We start from the raw sequence: 1,556 nt of genomic DNA, 5'->3' as shown, positions 1-1,556 counted from the left end.
ACACCATCACCACCAGAGAGAAACACACACAATCACAGACAGACAGACGGACGGACGGACAGACAGACACCATCACAAACAGAGACAGACACAGACACAGACAGACACAAACACACACACTGATAGACAGACAGCCAGGGAGAGAGAGACAGACTGACAGACACAGACAGATGGACAGACAGACAGGTTCTTACGGGCCTGTTTGTAGAGCGACCCGGTGGTGCGGAGTGAGCGGGCGGCCGGGGTGAAGGAGGCCCCGGGGCTGACATCACCAGGAGACGGGACTGGAGGACGCTCAGGAGATACACTCACAGCCAATCAGCAATCAGGATATACACTCACAACCAATCAGCAATCAGGATATACTGTACACTCACTGGAGGGTTGGCTAGTATGCCGTGTTTTTGTATTGTTCTAAAAATGTAAAATCGGGTGATTTCTTACTTTCAACAGTTTGTTTATTTGGTATTGATAACCCAATAAAGATACTTTTGTAAAAAAAGAAAAAGGATATACACTTACAACCAATCAGCAATCAATCAGGATATACACTTACAACCAATCTGTAACAGACAGTCTACAGAAAGGATACAGGCAACCTTCTTGCTGGAGCTTTTCCTGCGCGCTGCTCGAGTCATCTCTGCGTCCCGAACAACAGGAGACATCAGGTCACTCTGGCCCCTAAGAGAGACATGAACCAAGGAGACATCAGGTCACTCTGCCCCCTAAGAGAGACATGAACCAGGGGGACATCAGGTCACTCTGCCCCCTAAGAGAGACATGAACCAAGGGGACATCAGGTCACTCTGCCCCCTAAGAGAGACATGAACCAGGGGGACATCATTGACTACAGACTATACATGTATACTCACTACGTGCGCGCACACACACACACACACACACACACAGACACAGACACAGACACAGACACAGACACAGACACAGACACAGACACAGACACAGACACAGACACACAGACACACAGACACACACACACACACACACACACACACACACACACACACACACACACACACACACAGACACACAGACACACCGACACACACACACGCGCTCGCTACCTATACAACTCTCAAGTGAACTGGTGAACATCAGGCTGAATAAACACGAATGACAGTTTAATGTTTAATGTAAAGACTACTGTTTATATTACCTACGTTTCACCTGCTAGGCTCATATACATACTGTAGAAATGGTAGTTAAAGCTTTAGTATTTACCAGTCCATGCTGTGAGGTTAGCTTGCTTTGGTTCCCGCTCGACCAGGACGGAGAGTCAATCTCTGATATTTGAAAGAGATCAAACTTAAAACTCTCTCCTTAAAAGAGCGAACGGTCCATCCCGAAATACAAGATATTATACAACCGAATGAAAGAGCTTTTATATATGTATATATTATTTAAATACAGACTGAAATGTGTTTTGATTTAATATATAAATAAAACCTTTATTTATCATATTTGATTACTTTTGTCTGCTCACCATCGCGAACTCAAAGGGATAGAGAAAGAGTTGCATTTCGCTCTCTGATCAGGAG

The 1,556-nt window shown here is 45.1% G+C and overlaps 1 protein-coding gene across 1 annotated transcript in view; it reads right to left on the bottom strand.

The window, feature by feature from the left end:
• Positions 1 to 1,277, bottom strand: part of LOC308158771 (nuclear pore complex protein Nup107-like) — a 13,456-nt gene extending 12,179 nt beyond the window's left edge. Inside the window, exons 1-3 of the mRNA XM_080532472.1 lie at positions 1,240 to 1,277; positions 593 to 681; positions 195 to 284 (exon numbers count right to left, since the gene is read on the bottom strand). Coding sequence (XP_080388598.1) covers positions 195 to 284; positions 593 to 681; positions 1,240 to 1,247 — 187 coding nt within the window. The 5' untranslated portion in view covers positions 1,248 to 1,277. The remainder of the gene's footprint in view (positions 1 to 194; positions 285 to 592; positions 682 to 1,239) is intronic.
• Between the last annotated feature and the right edge of the window lie 279 nt (positions 1,278 to 1,556).

This window comes from Nansenia antarctica (genome assembly GCF_963989245.1).
Source record: "Nansenia antarctica genome assembly, chromosome: 5".
NCBI classification, from domain to species: Eukaryota; Metazoa; Chordata; class Actinopteri; order Argentiniformes; family Microstomatidae; genus Nansenia; species Nansenia antarctica.
This window is presented reverse-complemented; position numbering and strand designations above follow the sequence as displayed.